The sequence below is a fragment of the Anticarsia gemmatalis genome, chromosome 15 (genome assembly GCF_050436995.1).
Source record: "Anticarsia gemmatalis isolate Benzon Research Colony breed Stoneville strain chromosome 15, ilAntGemm2 primary, whole genome shotgun sequence".
NCBI lineage: Eukaryota > Metazoa > Arthropoda > Insecta > Lepidoptera > Erebidae > Anticarsia > Anticarsia gemmatalis.
Genome location: NC_134759.1, coordinates 934048 through 949992, shown reverse-complemented (window position 1 = coordinate 949992; position 15945 = coordinate 934048). Strand labels below are relative to the sequence as shown.

Genomic DNA, 15945 nt, shown 5'->3' with positions numbered 1-15945 from the left:
AGCCCAGTACCAAGTGACAAGGCTCCTAGCGAAAAGGCACCGAGCCCAGTACCTAGCGAAAAGGCTCAAAGTGAAAAGACACCAAGCGAGAAGGCACCAAGCCCAGTGCCTAGTGACAAGGCACACAGCCCGGTGCTTGACCTGAAGGACAAGAAATCTAGCTTAGTACCAAGTGACAAGGCACCGAGCCCAGTACCAAGCGACAAGGCACCAAGCCCAGTACCAAGTGACAAGGCTCCTAGCGAAAAGGCACCAAGCCCAGTACCTAGCGAAAAGGCACCAAGTGAAAAGACACCAAGCGAGAAGGCACCAAGCCCAGTGCCTAGTGACAAGGCACACAGCCCGGTGCTTGACATGAAGGACAAGAAACCTAGCTTAGTACCAAGTGACAAGGCACCAAGCCCAGTACCAAGTGACAAGGCTCCTAGCGAAAAGGCACCGAGCCCAGTACCTAGCGAAAAGGCTCAAAGTGAAAAGACACCAAGCGAGAAGGCACCAAGCCCAGTGCCTAGTGACAAGGCACACAGCCCGGTGCTTGACCTGAAGGACAAGAAACCTAGCTTAGTACCAAGTGACAAGGCACCGAGCCCAGTACCAAGTGACAAGGCACCAAGCCCAGTACCAAGTGAAAAGGCTCCTAGCGAAAAGGCACCGAGCCCAGTACCAAGTGACAAGGCCCCTAGCGAAAAGGCACCAAGCCCAGTACCTAGCGAAAAGGCTCAAAGTGAAAAGACACCAAGCGAGAAGGCTCCAAGCCCAGTGCCTAGTGACAAGGCACACAGCCCGGTGCTTGACATGAAGGACAAGAAACCTAGCTTAGTACCAAGCGACAAGGCACCGAGCCCAGTACCAAGTGACAAGGCTCCTAGCGAAAAGGCACCGAGCCCAGTACCTAGCGAAAAGGCTCAAAGTGAAAAGACACCAAGCGAGAAGGCACCAAGCCCAGTGCCTAGTGACAAGGCACACAGCCCGGTACCAAGTGACAAGGCTCCTAGCGAAAAGGCACCGAGCCCAGTACCTAGCGAAAAGGCTCAAAGTGAAAAGACACCAAGCGAGAAGGCACCAAGCCCAGTGCCTAGTGACAAGGCACACAGCCCGGTACTTGACCTAAAGCACAAGAAACCTAGCTTAGTACCAAGTGACAAGGCACCGAGCCCCGTAACAAGTGACAAGGCACCGAGCCCAGTACCAAGTGACAAGGCTCCTAGCGAAAAGGCACCAAGCCCAGTACCTAGCGAAAAGGCTCAAAGTGAAAAGACACCAAGTGAGAAGGCACCAAGCCCAGTGCCTAGTGACAAGGCACACAGCCCGGTGCTTGACCTGAAGGACAAGAAACCTAGTTTAGTACCAAGTGACAAGGCACCAAGCCCAGTACCAAGTGAAAAGGCTCCTAGCGAAAAGGCACCGAGCCCAGTACCAAGTGACAAGGCTCCTAGCGAAAAGGCACCGAGCCCAGTACCTAGCGAAAAGGCACCAAGTGAAAAGACACCAATTGAGAAGGCACCAAGCCCAGTGCCTAGTGACAAGGCACACAGCCCGGTGCTTGACATGAAGGACAAGAAACCTAGCTTAGTACCAAGTGACAAGGCACCGAGCCCAGTACCAAGTGACAAGGCTCCTAGCGAAAAGGCACCAAGCCCAGTACCTAGCGAAAAGGCTCAAAGTGAAAAGACACCAAGCGAAAAAGCACCAAGCCCAGTACCTAGCGAAAAGGCTCAAAGTGAAAAGACACCAAGCGAGAAGGCTCCAAGCCCAGTGCCTAGTGACAAGGCACACAGCCCAGTGCTTGACATGAAGGACAAGAAACCTAGCTTAGTACCAAGTGACAAGGCACCGAGCCCAGTACCAAGTGACCAGGCACCGAGCCCAGTACCAAGTGACAAGGCTCCTAGCGAAAAGGCACCAAGCCCAGTACCTAGCGAAAAGGCTCAAAGTGAAAAGACACCAAGCGAAAAGGTACCAAGCCCAGTGCCTAGTGACAAGGCACACAGCCCGTTGCTTGACCTGAAGGACAAGAAACCTAGCTTAGTACCAAGTGACAAGGCACCGAGCCCAGTACCAAGTGACAAGGCACCGAGCCCCGTACCTAGTGACAAGGCTCCTAGCGAAAAGGCACCGAGCCCAGTACCTAGTGACAAGGCTCCTAGCGAAAAGGCACCAAGCCCAGTACCTAGCGAAAAGGCTCCTAGCGAGAAGGCACCAAGCCCAGTGTCTAGTGACAAGGCACACAGCCCGGTGCTTGACCTGAAGGACAAGAAACCTAGCTTAGTACCAAGTGACAAGGCACCGAGCCCAGTACCAAGTGACAAGGCACCGAGCCCAGTACCAAGTGACAAGGCTCCTAGCGAAAAGGCACCGAGCCCAGTACCTAGCGAAAAGGCTCAAAGTGAAAAGACACCAAGCGAGAAGGCACCAAGCCCAGTGCCTAGTGACGAGGCACACAGCCCGGTGCTTGACCTGAAGGACAAGAAACCTAGCTTAGTACCAAGTGACAAGGCACCGAGCCCAGTACCAAGTGACAAGGCACCGAGCCCCGTACCTAGTGACAAGGCTCCTAGCGAGAAGGCACCAAGCCCAGTGCCTAGTGACAAGGCACACAGCCCGTTGCTTGACCTGAAGGACAAGAAACCTAGCTTAGTACCAAGTGACAAGGCACCGAGCCCAGTACCAAGTGACGAGGCACCAAGCCCAGTACCAAGTGAAAAGGCTCCTAGCGAAAAGGCACCGAGCCCAGTACCAAGTGACAAGGCTCCTAGCGAAAAGGCACCAAGCCCAGTACCTAGCGAAAAGGCACCAAGTGAAAAGACACCAAGTGAGAAGGCACCAAGCCCAGTGCCTAGTGACAAGGCACACAGCCCGGTGCTTGACATGAAGGACAAGAAACCTAGCTTAGTACCAAGTGACAAGGCACCGAGCCCAGTACCAAGTGACAAGGCTCCTAGCGAAAAGGCACCGAGCCCAGTACCTAGCGAAAAGGCTCAAAGTGAAAAGACACCAAGCGAGAAGGCACCAAGCCCAGTGCCTAGTGACAAGGCACACAGCCCGGTGCTTGACCTGAAGGACAAGAAACCGAGCTTAGTACCAAGTGACAAGGCACCGAGCCCAGTACCAAGTGACAAGGCACCGAGCCCCGTACCTAGTGAAAAGGTGCCGAGCGAGAAGGCACCAAGCCCAGTACCAAGTGACAAGGGACACAGCCCGGTGCTTGACCTGAAGGACAAGAAACCTAGCTTAGTACCTAGTGATAAAGCACCAAGCCCAGTACCAAGTGACAAGGCTCCTAGCGAAAAGGCACCAAGCCCAGTGCTTGACCTGAAGGACAAGAAACCTAGCTTAGTACCAAGTGATAAAGCACCAAGCCCGGTACCAAGTGACAAGGCACTGAGCCCCGTACCTAGTGACAAGGCTCCTAGCGAGAAGGCACCGAGCCCAGTGCCTAGTGATAAGGCACACAGCCCGGTGCTTGACCTGAAGGACAAGAAACCTAGCTTAGTACCAAGTGACAAGGAACCAAGCCCGGTACCAAGTGAGAAGGCACCGAGCCCAGTGCCTAGTGAAAAGGCACACAGCCCGGTGCTTGATCTAAAGGACAAGAAGTCAAGCTTAGTACCAAGTGATAAAGCACCAAGCCTAGGACCAAGTGACACGGCACCGAGCCCAGTACCAAGTGAAAAGGCGCCTAGCGAGAAGGCACCAAGCCCAGTACCAAGTGAAAAGGCGCCTAGCGAGAAGGCACCAAGCCCAGTACCAAGTGAAAAGGCGCCTAGCGAGAAGGCACCAAGCCCAGTACCAAGTGAAAAGGCGCCTAGCGAGAAGGCACCTAGCCCAATACCGAGTGACAAGGCACCGAGCCCAGTACCAAGTGACAAGGCACCGAGCCCAGTACCAAGCGATAAGGCTCCAAGCGAAAAGACGCCAATTCCTAGTGATGATCTGTCCAATCAAATTAAGGTTGATAAGGAGGCATACAGCCGATTACAATCTGAGTTTATGGAAGTTACAAATGTTCCCGTTACAGAAGCGGTTATTACAAAGAAAGAAATTGAAACAATATCAAAATACGATGAAAAAGATATTGATGAAAAGGATTCGCATAAAGATGTAAAAGTTGTTACTAAGTCTTTAACCCCAACTTCTCCGTTTGTTGAAAAACCCGTTGACGATAAGGTTGATTTACAAGATGATGGTGATGTCTATGAAGATGGTGAATCAATTAGTGAAGATAGTCAAATACTTGACGGAAGAAAAGATGCTCAGGCTCCAATTGTTACTACCAAACTGCAGTCGCTCACTGCACTTGCCAGTCAATCAGAAGAAATGCTCAAACAAGAGCGAGAACACGTTTCTATATTACATTCACTTTCTAAAGACTCTGTAAAAGATATGCATAAAGTTAAGAAAAGATCTGTGTTGGATGATAAGCCAGATGACAGTTTGACAGAAAGCATTTCACATTTGCCTCATGGTAGCAGTTCGGAAGATTTATCGAAAGAGGCAAGCCTTGAAGAGAAATATAGTTTTGAAGGAACTGAAAAATCTGAAAAGAAATTAATGAAAACTAAATTATCTTCAGAAACTACCAGTTATAAGATTGATTCTATCACGAGTGTTGATTCTCTAACATCAACTTTAAAACACACTGACACCACTAAAGCTGACGATGACAAAACTAAAGAGCCAGAATCGCCAAGAGAGGAAATCCCTCTATCAGAAGCTTCGGATTCTGGAGTTCACAGTATACCTATGGATGTAGATCACGCTTTGTCTGGGGACAAGACTGCGCAAGCAATGAAAGATAGCGCGGCACACCTCATAGAGTCAATACATAAAGCTTTCGGTGAGGAAACCGTACAACAAGGCATTAAAACTGAAAGCTTAGAATCACTTGTAAGAGTATCTACACCACCAACTGTACCTGTTAGTCCACTACCGAAGACTCCGAGTAGTTTCCAAGATGTGAAAGTCAGCGATGGAGTACAAAGCGAAGTAACCTATGATAAATCTGATGGCAGTGAGGAGACAATCACAAAGGTGGTTCACGTGGGCGAAGACGTTCTGACTCAGCGAATTTCGACATCAACAGAGAAAGTACCTAAAAAGACAACGACGTTAGTTGACGATGATTCGGACCTTCTAGCTTTAATGCAAACCATGGGTAAAATTAAAACAGAGACTGATACGGTCACAAAGATTATAAAAGAAGGTGAAAATGTTGTTACGCAGACAATAACAACTGTCACCACAAAGGAAGTAATATCAAGAGAAGATGGCACCCCACAAAACATTAAAACAACGATTGAAACTACTACTCTGAGTAAAGGAGCTGATGGTTCAACGACTTCGACGACAGACACACAGACATTACTCTCAGAGTGTTCTTCCAGCCTAAGATCTACCTCATCTATGGACTTATACGCTAAAGATAAACTAGACAAAGACTATTTTGATAGTGATGAAAAGTTTGAAATCAGAGATTTACATGAAAAACGCGAGTCTTCCGTACCTAGAGATATAGATTCTGATTTCCGATCGTTCATTAGTGAGTCTGATGAGTCTGATGATAACATCGAAGATACTATAATTGATACCGATGTAAGCAAGCGAATAATTCGCGAAAACAACATTGATGTCATTGAAACGGTGACTACAGTAACAAAGAAAGAAACTATTAGAGTGAACGACAGCAAAAAGATTATTCGCACTACTGTTGAAACTAACATCACTAAAGAACATCCCGATGGATCGAGGGATGTTCAAAAGAACGTTGAAGTAAAAACGGAGGAGCTAGTTTTAGATTCAAGCAGTAATTTAGATAAAATACTCAGTGAATATGTTATTTGTGGTGAGCCAGAGGAAAGTGTTACGACTAGAACAGAGGAAGTCAAACAAGAGACCTATATCATTAAACGCACAATCGTTACAAGAATTGTCAAAACCAAATACGCTGATGACCAAGGAGTACCAAGAAAACTTAAGACTGTTACAACAATTACTACTACTGACGACTACCCTGATGGTTCATCGCGCACTAAAGTTGACAGCAGCACATCATTAACGGACATTGAAGTTGAAGCGGTTGAGAGCCCTGAACTTCAGGATTTAACAATCGTAGAAGACAAATCCGTAGAGACTGATAAGCATGAGAAAACTGTATTTATTAATGGAAAAAGTGTATTGCAAGTTGTAACTACTACCACGACTAAGGAAACATTAACGACCATTGATAGAACTAAGAAGAAGGTCAAGACAACGGTCGAGACTGTCACAGAAACAATGCTCCCTGACGGTATGACGGAAGTGACTAAAGATGTCAAGGTATCTGTATCAGATGTCGGAATCGACGCTGTAGAAGAAAGTCTCGAAGGCTTTGTAATAATTAGCAAACCCAAGGAAGACACGACTACAGAAACCGAAACTGTTACTGAAGACGGCATAGTCATCAAAAGAAAAACTACTATTACAACCATTGTGAAAGAATATTCAAATGCATCTAAGAACATGAAACGTATCAAAACAACCGTGAAGACAATTGTAGAAGATGAACATCCAGATGGTTCTGTCATTACAAAAACAAGTGAAAAGATCTCACTTGCTGATGAAATTCTTGAAGAAGTTAAAGGCGTTGATGAAGAAGACGAAAAAATTGAAGCAGAACTGAAAGAATTATGCATTGTTGGCGAGCCTGAAATAACTGAAACCATAGAAAAAGAAGAAATCAAAGAAAAAACTATCATTATCTACAGAACCATAGTCACAAGAATAGTCAGGACTAAATACTCTGATGATTGTGGTATACTTCGTAAATTAAAGACTGTTACCACAATAACTACCAGTGATAAATATCCTGATGGTACGATAAAAACTACCGTAGATGTCAGTACAACAATTACTGATATAGCTGCTGATATTCCAATAAAAAAACAAGTACATAAAGAAGAACATGCTGTTCCCAAACCGACAGAAAGGGTTCCACTGGTTGATGATTCATCTAAACCAAAAGTCGACAAAGACGTTGCCAAACCGACTGAAAAGATTCTACCAGTTGACGGTTCTTCTGAACCAATTGTAGAAAAAGATGTTTTCAAACCAAGTGAGACAGTTCCACACACTGTTGATGCATCTCCTGAACAGAAATTAGACAAAGATATTCCACTTGAAACCTCAAGGAAACCCTCAGAGGTAACTCTTGAAGATATCAAAGATATTAAAGAGCAAGAGACTCCTGAAAGCAGCAAAGTCGAAGCTGCTTTGAAGGATTTGACTCCAGAAGATGAACCAGAGGAAACTGAGACCAGTGAAACAGTAGAGATAAAAGAAAAAGACATTATCATTAAGAGGATTATCGTAACTCGAATTGTTAAAACACGGTACACTGACAAAGACAGAAAGCCTAGAAAACTGAAAACAGCAACCACGATCACAACAACTGATAATTATCCTGATGGTTCTTCTCGCACAACTGTTGAGGGCAGCACAACGGTGACAGACATCGAAATTGAAACCACAGATTCAGTCGAAGAAAGTCTTGAAGGTTTCGATGCTATTGGCAAACCCAAACAGGATACAACCACTGAGGTAGAAACAGTTACTGATAATGGTGTAGTTATTCAACGGAGGACTACTATCACGACAACGATCCAAGAATATAGCAATGTAGATCAAAACATCAAGAGAACAAAAACCACAGTCAGAACTGTAGTTGAGGACGAACATCCTGATGGCTCAGTTATTACAAGAACGAGTGAAAGAGTATCTTTGGTTGATGAAACTTTAGAAGCTCATGAACCTACAGAAGAAGAATTAGCGGAAAATATGAAAATAGAAATGGCGTTGAAAGACTTAACACCGGCAGGAGAACCTGAAGTAACTGAAACGACAGAAACCGAAGAAATCAAAGAAAAGCTTATTATTATAATCAGGACTATTGTGACTAGGACTGTCAAGACAAAGTATGCTGATAGTCAAGGTGTCTTGAGGAAACTTAAGACCGTTATAACAGTCACAACTACAGACCAATATCCTGACGGTGCATCGAGAACAACTGTTGATACAAGCACGTCAATTAGTGATCTTGAAGTTGATGACTTAGTCCAGGGCCAAGACCTCAAAGAATTCCCAGAATTAGAAGATAAGACTGTTAGTGTAGATACTAAAGAGAAAGTTGCCATCAGAGATGGCAAGGAGGTCAAACAAATAATCACCACAACAACAACGAAAGAAGTATTGTCATCACCTGATGGTTCGAAAAAGAAAGTAAGAACTACTGTCGAAACAGTTACCGAAACCAAGTTGCCAAACGGATTAACTGAAGTAACGAAAGATGTCAAAGTGTCAGTCGCTGATTACGGAATCGAGACATTTGATGAAAACCTTACAGGCTTCACTCAAGTGGGTGAGCCAGACGAACACACAACCACTGACACAGAGACTACTGTTGAAAATGGTGTAACTATTATTAGAAAAACTACTGTAACTACGATTAGGCAAGAATTTGAAAATGTGTCCATTAGGTCTAAGAAAATAAAAACTATAGTCAAAACTGTAATTGAAGATGAACACCCAGACGGTACTGTTATCATCAAAAAGAGCGAAAAGGTATCGATTGCCGACGTATTTCTGAAAACACCGGGCCCGGCACAAGATGACACAGAACCTCCGGAATCTTACATCGATGATTCTGAAATAGTAGAAGACACAACAGAGGAATCCGATGTCAAGAATGAAGTGGTTCAACAAGGAACTTTAAATATTAAGCGCACAATCACAACTAAGACTAAACGTGAAACTCTGGCTAGCACAGATAAAAATATAAAACGAGTACGAACGACCGTCGAAACCATCACAGTCGATGAATTCCCTGATGGTTCTACGGAAACCACTAAAGACGTAAAGATAACCATCTCTGAATTCCAAAAGACATCTGATAGTGATTTACAAGCTGCACTGCAAGGACTAACGTCAACTGGCAAGATTAAGACTTCAGTTGATAAGAAAACAAACATTGTCACTGATCACGGCGAAAAAATTACGCAAACGATAACCACTTACGTAACAAAAGAAGAACTTAGCAACAATGAAACTAATGAAATTGCTGTTAAGACTGTCACGGAAACAATAACAGAAAGTGCTAAGGATGATGGCTCAGTTGAAACAACAAAAGACGTCCGCACACAAATAACTTACTTGCCCATTGGAACTGGTCTAGATGATTGGTCTCCAGAGGAACTTGAAGAAATTGAGAAATCACCAATAGCACAAGAAGCGAAACAAGTGGTAGAAGATAAGCCAGTACTTGATCGATTACCATTGGGACCCAAGGATAAGCCTGAACAAAAACCAAAGAAGCAACGCTCGCCTGTCGGAGAAATAACAACTGACACAGAAACGTTCACGAAGGTCTTAAAAGAGGGTGACAATGAAATCACACAAACCATCACAGTAGTTACAACTAAAGAAGTAATTAGTCCAGAGAAAGTAAAGATAACAGTTGAAACGACGACAGTTAGTAAGGGCAGTGACGGTGTGACCAAAACAACGAAGTCCACCAAAACTACTATATCAGAGTTCAAGGAAGAGTTTGAAGAAACTATCGACAGAGGTGAAAGCGAGAAGTCATTCTCGAAACTGTCTTCACGAACTGGTGACATGAGAAGTTCATCAGCGGCGAGCGACGATCTCGACCATCAAGGCATCTCATCTCCACCATCCGACATCAGCTCAAGAGGTTCAAGGGCAATGACGCATGTGTGGGGCACGGAGAGCAGTGGCATGTATTATAGTGACGATGACGGTCCAGGAAGTCCTAGCAGTACAAAGTCACAGGTCGCCCACTCCCCTAGATCTAACCTCAGTTTCGAATTAGACACCGCAAAGTCACAACACGACCAATTTGAGAAACACGAATCCATGTTACCTAAGGACCCAATGTCCACATCAATCTATGGTCAACTGCCAGATGACGACTCAGTGACGTCATCAACACATTCAGAAATTAAATCTGAAGTGCATGTTGGCAAATCGGTTACGAAAATGACCGAAGACTTTTTAAGTAAGGAAAAATCAGCGCATTTAAAACACACTGACGCCACATTCTTGAGGGAAGCCGACGAACATTTCGAAAAGGCTATTGAAGAACACAAGAAAGTTAGCGGTTCTGAAGTAATTTCAAACATCACAGCTAAATACGAGCTCGATACAAAAGTACATTCGAGTTCAAGTCACTCCTCGAAGGAGGAAAGTACTATAACATTGAAAGACCTGAAAACGGAATCGAAGAAAGTGACCGAGAGCAGTTCATCAAGCAAACAAGAGTCTAAGTATGAGAAATCTGAACACAAGAGTGAGACTCGTACGTCAAAGGATCCTATCGAATCTTGGGGGAAGCCATTAGGTTTGCCGAGTCCGATCATGCCACCAACTCAAGGGGATGGCAAGAGCACTCCTAAGAAGCAGGCGAGCTCAACTGTCCTGAATAAGAATAAGATCAACCAAGAGAAGAGCAAGGAAGCAAAGAGCCGCGCCTCGGAGTCCCCCAGCAAGAAGAAGGCTCCCGCTCCTGTGTACATGGAGCTGACGTACGTTCCACACCACGGCAACTCTTACTACTCCGCCGTGGAGTTCTTCAAGCGAGTCCGGGCACGATACTACGTGTTCTCTGGCACTGAGCCCTCGAAGGAAATCTACAACGCCCTGCTAGACGCCAAGAAAACTTGGGAAGATAAAGACTTGGGTAAGAAACTTCTTATTTCGATTATTTCAAATTACATACTAACACGGTCGCTACAAAAAAGTAAAATAAATGTTCATTGCATACATGTGTTTAACAGTTGTTTTACTTTCTTGCTGGACTTACACTTTTAAAAAATTGGCAAAATTATAATAATATATTGATATTTTTCATACTTAAATTGCTACTTCAACTGACGACCCAATATTTGTCTAAAGTTTTTTTTATTAAGGTAGTAGTTATGTACCACCAGGTATACTACTACTTTTACTACTGACTCTCACTTTTAAAGTGAAATTACTAATCATTATAATTTATTTATTTGCAGAAGTAACCATAATCCCAACGTACGACACCGACGTGCTTGGCTTCTGGGTGACTGAGAACGAGGAGGCGCTCGAGAAGTACAAGATCGATCTCTCGCCATCCGCCTCCCGCTGCACCATCAACCTTCAGGATCACGAGACCTCGTGTGCCGCCTACAGACTCGAGTTCTAGGTTTCGGGTCTATTTGTAGCTTTCTCATCGAAGAAGTGAGCCCACCCCGACAGGCGATGTCTACGAACAGAGTGTACCAAAGAAAAGTGTAATTGTTGTAGGATAATAAGGCTGTGATAATGTGAAACGCTCGTAGGCTTCGTCTTCAAAGCTCACCACTCCGTATGAGATAGCTGGCAAATAGATGTCGAGTTTTTTGTGATATTTGAATGCAATTAACAGACTGCTAAAGAGTTTGATAAAATCTTAGTTATTAATGAAAGTAAGAATAATGAAAAACGAAGTGCTGGTGTCAAGATGTGTTGTGCAACCCACGGCCGATTCGTAACTCCCAAACTGACTGTGTCCTAACCGCATCCAATTGTAAAGTCAATAACCAATTCTCGACCTAAGAACAGAGACGTCCATTTTTTTCTAAAATACAACTGTTTTCTAGTAGCTTGCCATTTAAAATATATTTCTGATGATGTTTTAAAATTTGGTCTTATACAAAACTGTAGTGCTTTTATACACGATATTTAGCGTAACCGGTCCATTTTGTTTAGCCAAAACACCGCTTTGCGATCAAAATTTTTGGGGGAATGATAAAAGATAAATTATTTTGCTATCGCCATTTGTGATTTACAAATTGTATAAAATGTCATTAGCGGCAACTCCTTTGTTTAGCGTAGAGGCTTTAATCGGACGTGACGTCATGTTAACTGACGCTAATATAAAACCTGATGGTACTTTTATAAAGGTTTAAATAAAGAGTATATTTAACAAAACGTCTTAAAAAGGCGTTGTTAATAAATAAAGACGCTCGTCGGGCTAGTGCTGAGGCGCTAGTAATATAATATTTGTTAGATGAGACTTATTATAACGATTCTAGAACGACAAAGATGACTTCTCGTGTCAGCCTATATCTCGTAAGTAATTCAGTTAGATATAAGGAGTGAAGTTTTCCAATTTTTTTTCGACTCGAGCTTATTTCCATGCGATTTTTAATAGACGATAGTTGTTCGTCGATCGTCGCGTTGTGTTTACAGAGCAGACGGCTTGTCGAGATAAGATATTCCATCACGCTAGCGATATTTCTCTTCTCGGCTGTTTTACAATCAGTTGCGCATCTATCACGAGCTACGCAACAATCTAATAGCATAATGACGCCGTCTGCCTACCTCACAATGACAACATAGGCGTCGGACACACGGGCGATTACTCTCAGAAACGCCTGCAACTTTTGATTGTAATCGAACGTGTGTGTGACGTCACAATGTTGTCAATCTGAGAGTGTATCGAATGAACTTGTATCGAGCTTCGCCAACGCTTCGATCGATAACACCTACACCTGGATGAAGACATCTGTGTTATTCTAGACCAACAGTGAGCCTAAAACGATAGAGAGCTTAACCATTATAAATATAAATGTTTTAGTAGAAAACTATTATTAAATAATTCATTATATTTACCTCTGTTTAAGTTGATACTGCTTGTTGCGTCGACGGATAGTAATATAACATAGTTATAAATACGTGTTATATAAAATTTACTCATTTCCAAAAGATAATTATTAAAGTAACGAGATTGTTGAATCTCTATTATATTATGTTGGCGTCTCATATATATTTCGGTCTGTTGTATTTTCGTTTTTAAATTTCTAGTCGTGACGACCCAAATACTTATAAAAATCGTTATAGTCTTATAAATTCGTTCCTATTCAGATGAATTGTTTTTAAGCGTTTTTCTAATGTTTTTTTGTCGATGATAAAATCCTCATGTAATTATAGATAAAGTACTCCATTAGATAACCGATTTGTTTCAAATGTTATGTTCGGATGTGAGCGAATGTGATAATGATCCATAAATGATTCACCATCTAGTGTTAAGCAGTCTTCAAGGCTTTCCTTCAGACATGCGCGGGCGACTTGAGCTCAATACACCTCGGGCGGCTGCGTAGCGTCTGTGTACCGTGTGTGACGTCACAACGCGACCTCCAGTACCCGCGCATCTACTGTTACTTTGTTCTAATTTGCCAAATATCCAATAAAAAGTTTTGAGTCAATTAATTTTAAGTCATCCATAGTTATAAGTGGATTAATGTCACACAACAATCGCTTACTTCGCCAACATTTCTTAATATAGAATAAAAACAAAATAGCGAAAACAATTTGTATTATCAGAACGCACCAGCACAATGTATTAACATAAAAAAAATCTTTAAAAATTGTAAACGAATACATAAAGGATATGTTTTTTATTTTATTTTTTATGTATCTCAACGAATGAGTTTTTTTATGTTATAGTTTAAATACATAATAATATAGTATGTGTTACTGTGTGTGGATTGATGTGAGCACAATATTGTTTCCTTACGTGGTTTATGCTTTAGGTAGTTTTGGATGGGACTAAACAGGGATGTGAGGAATACCTTGTGGAGTGTCTGAGCCGATGCTTTCGCTCTTCTTACGAGTAACACCATTGGCTTCTCCAGTCAATTCTAGTAATAAGCAGCGCTTTCCGATCATTACGACGCAAATAAACTCACGCACCATTTTAACTTACATTGTGAAATGTCAAAAAATGACAGTTCATAATGTAAAAAAAAAATGACGGCGTGAGTTTCCCGCTATTTACGATTTCAAATTAAGAGCATCGGCGATGACGACGAAATGCTTCGAAAAAAAAGATTATGAGTATTTTTTTTTTAAATAGGCTTTGTTATTTTCAGCCAGCATCCACTGTCTAGCTGGCTATAAAGCCTGACCCTAAAGTTTACTATTGTATTTTATAGCTAGAATTCTAATTAATGCATATTATTAGGAATATTAAAATGTTATTAAAATTAAGAATTGTATCAGCTTAGTGAACATCAATAGCTCTGAGAAATAAACCATTATTGAAATTATTAAATGTTGTATTCTTCCGACTATTCAACATGTTATAATTATATTATACAGATTATTTACTGTACTCATTATGTATAGAATGTCAAGTTGGCAGACACGCATACGGCTTACCTGAGTAAGCTGGTCATATACCTCAACACAATCTCATAATATGCCAACATATAAAACCTCATTTTACCTCTCCTATATCCTGCGTCCTTTTGAAGTCTTCTAATAATTTTGAGATTACATACTGATGACATAACGCTTGTTAGACGTCAGGTACACCGTATGACTGTGTGTCATCACCTAGAGATACATTTACTTATAATTAATGAAAGGAATTGGAATGTTCTGATGGCTTAGCTCAAGGTGGTATACTCAAAACATCGACATAATGGATTTGTTGTAGGTAGGTATGAATGCGAGAGACTTTATCGAATGGAGTTTGATAAATATAAGAAATATCAAATTATGTACTAACACAACAATGACATAACAATACCTATTTATAATTAACAACTATGCACTTATATCTGGCTGCGCCTGCTAAAAACAGATGCACATGAATAATTATTATTAAGCAAATTGCTGTAATAAATATGACAGGCGCAAAACTGTAAAGTAATTAAGACCACATTCATATTGAACAAACTGTCACTGCTGACTGTAAGCCTATACGCAATGTTACTGGTTCATATAATACCCAAAATTCACTTAATCTGACATAAAAACAATGCAATTGTTCTTAGCCGAACCTACCAAAGATAAGCGCGCAGCATGTTCCATAAATGTGTAATGCTATTAAAAAAATAATAGGCGCTTTATCAATCTCCATTTTATTTAGTCTAAACAGCTTGTGGTGCTAGAGACCAATGCGTTATTAGAAACGAATGTATGCGCCCTTTTAAATGATGTTATTGAAAACATAATTTAATCCCTAACTTCTCTTTCAAATAGTATTAATTGCATTTATTTTTCTGAACCAAACTTGTTCAAATTTCATCGTTTATTAGGGCCGCACTTAACACGCTTAATGGTGAGAAAGACTGATCGAAGAGTTGCGTTGCTGAAGTTAAATCACTGTAATGTCGTTACGATTGATTGGAATGTTACCTATTGTCCTAATTGACCTAGGAACGCGACGTAATGCGGACGCAACGAGGGCCTAAAGCCCTCACCGTCAACTAAACTAAGCTAGTTTAGTTTAGCTCGCATAATTGAGACAGTTTTTCATACATGTGCGTCCATCGCAAACTATGCCAGCTAACTAAAATATAAAAATTGTGTCAACTATGCGAACGAAACTAAACTAACTTAATTTAGCTGGCGGTGGACGTTCGGCTTTACGCTTGCGCCAAAAACGTGTCCCGCTGTTTCCAACTACATGGGGCGCAAGTTTGTTAAGACCGCGTTGAAATGTTTATGTCGCGTTCTTTGCTCTCAAAGGATAATATTTTGGAATGTATACGACAGTTTTTCATAATAAATATAGTTTAATTTGCGCATTTAAATTATTTATTTAATTGTAAGGTATTTAATAATTTGAATAATGCCACCCTTAATGGTATTAGGTGCATATTTATGATTGTATGTAAAATTAAAACTCATTGTTTCATTAATCAGTCACGTCGCTATAATCCATTCAGCGTGTTTGATGGTAATGTATGAGTCATTATGAGTAATAAAAATGTTTGAAAAAGATTTGAGTGTTATTTTATTATTATCCTTATTTTATAATCCCCGTATGAATACAAAGTTTAAAGTTAGTTAGAACAATATTAAGGTATATTTTGAGATTTAAAATAAGTGTTAGATAACCTATCCACCAAATAAAGTGACATCAATTAATGA

At 41.8% G+C, this 15945-nt stretch overlaps 1 protein-coding gene across 1 annotated transcript in view; it reads left to right on the top strand.

Moving 5' to 3' along the window:
• The window catches only part of LOC142979051 (uncharacterized), a 194740-nt gene extending 180624 nt beyond the window's left edge, over window positions 1-14116 (top strand). The window contains 2 exon segments of the mRNA XM_076123812.1: window positions 46-10729; window positions 11055-14116. Of these exon segments, the coding sequence (XP_075979927.1) occupies window positions 46-10729; window positions 11055-11224 (10854 nt within the window). The 3' untranslated portion in view covers window positions 11225-14116.
• Window positions 14117-15945: the final 1829 nt, after the last annotated feature.